Consider the following 1492-nt stretch of genomic DNA (forward strand, 5'->3'; position numbering starts at 1 on the left):
ACAACTGAAAAGTTGGAAAGTTTTACAGATGAAGGAGTAGTGAATTCTTGCTTCATTGGTTCCAGTCCTCCCCCATCGCTCTTTGGATGTAAACTTTTTTGGATTTCATTTTTTTCAGACAGGTCCCGCCGGTTTCATGGTAAATGGCCGAAACACCAGCTTGCGCTCTGCGCATGTGCGGTGACCCTAGCGGAGGGGTCGGAGCGTAATCTGAGCGTGGGGATTCGGCGCTCGCGCTCGGCTCGCTCGCTGCGGCTGCCCCCGGGAAGCGGCTCTACTATGTCGGGTCATTTTGAAGAGCGCAGTGGGGTGGTTCCGTGCGGCACCCCGTGGGGCCAGTGGTACCAGACGTTGGAGGAGGTGTTCATTGAAGTTCAGGTGCCGCCAGGCACTCGAGCCCAGGACATCCAGTGTGGGCTGCAGAGCAGGCATGTGGCGCTGGCCGTGGGTGGCCGCGAGATTCTCAAGGTAGCGGCAGGTCGGGGCTGGTGCTCAGTTTCTCCTTTCCGACCTCCCCGGATCCCGGAATCCTAAATTTCATTGTTTCCGTAGAGCAATTGTGGGCTTGCTGGACGGAGTCCTCTGTTGGCAGGAAGAGAAAGCGATAAACTTGGCCTGCTCTTAGTGTTTTAGGAGTCCCATCCTCAGGACGATTTGAAGCGCTTTTTTTTCTGCTTTATTTTTATACTGCCACTGCTGCTTTTGTTTCTGAGTGTCTTCAGCTGGCAACAGACTGGGTTGCTAAAGGAACAGATATTTATCGTACATATCCGTCTTCCTGGCATTGATCTAGATGCCGAGAGTGCAGCGAGACAGATGAGCTTTCTGCACCCAAGAGAGGTTGCGTTGTTGTAGACGCGTAATTAATAAATATGTAGTCAGCGGTAGAAAAGTACATCAGAGAACAAAGACTAGGATAACGAGATAAAGATTCAGAGGTGGTGTGATTTCTCATCAAAAATAATTAAAATCCTGCATGTTTGTAGAATGATCAAGCAGGTGGTAAGGAGGTGTGTGAAGAAAATAGTACTTCATTTATTTTCACCAATGCCCTTTGACTCTGGGACCCCCTTTTTGTTTGCTAAGTTTGTACGTTCAGTTAACAAGTTGAAGTTGGATATGTTTTCACGTTAGTTGCTCAAGATGATTGATGGCAAGGTAGCATAGTTGTGAAGGATAACAACTTGGCAGTATACCTGACTCCATCAGTTTTCTAGTTTTGCAGGTTTGGGCAAGTTGTCTCTTTATCTGCAAGGTGCGGTAATTATAATACCTTTCTCATGCGATTGTTTTGAGCATAGCTTGGTATCCATATGTATGAAAAGCTTGGAGTAGTGCCAGATGTGTAATAAGGTCATACTACGAGTTAGCTGTTATTTTATAAAGCTAACTTGGCCTCAGAAGATTGGTGTGAAAGACTTTGATTTATATCAATTTGGATCTTAATGACTTTGAATTTGTAACAAATTAAAATGAATTTTAAGTTGATTTT

General features: G+C 45.8%; 1 protein-coding gene across 1 annotated transcript in view; it reads left to right on the forward strand.

Moving 5' to 3' along the window:
• The first annotated feature begins 194 nt into the window (after nucleotides 1-194).
• Nucleotides 195-1492, forward strand: part of NUDCD2 (NudC domain containing 2) — a 2907-nt gene continuing 1609 nt past the window's right edge. The window contains exon 1 of the mRNA XM_003782243.2: nucleotides 195-468. Within this exon, the coding sequence (XP_003782291.1) occupies nucleotides 280-468 (189 nt within the window). The 5' untranslated portion in view covers nucleotides 195-279. The remainder of the gene's footprint in view (nucleotides 469-1492) is intronic.

The sequence above is a fragment of the Otolemur garnettii genome, unplaced genomic scaffold, assembly GCF_000181295.1.
Source record: "Otolemur garnettii isolate 467f Iridium unplaced genomic scaffold, OtoGar3 scaffold00003, whole genome shotgun sequence".
NCBI classification, from domain to species: domain Eukaryota; kingdom Metazoa; phylum Chordata; class Mammalia; order Primates; family Galagidae; genus Otolemur; species Otolemur garnettii.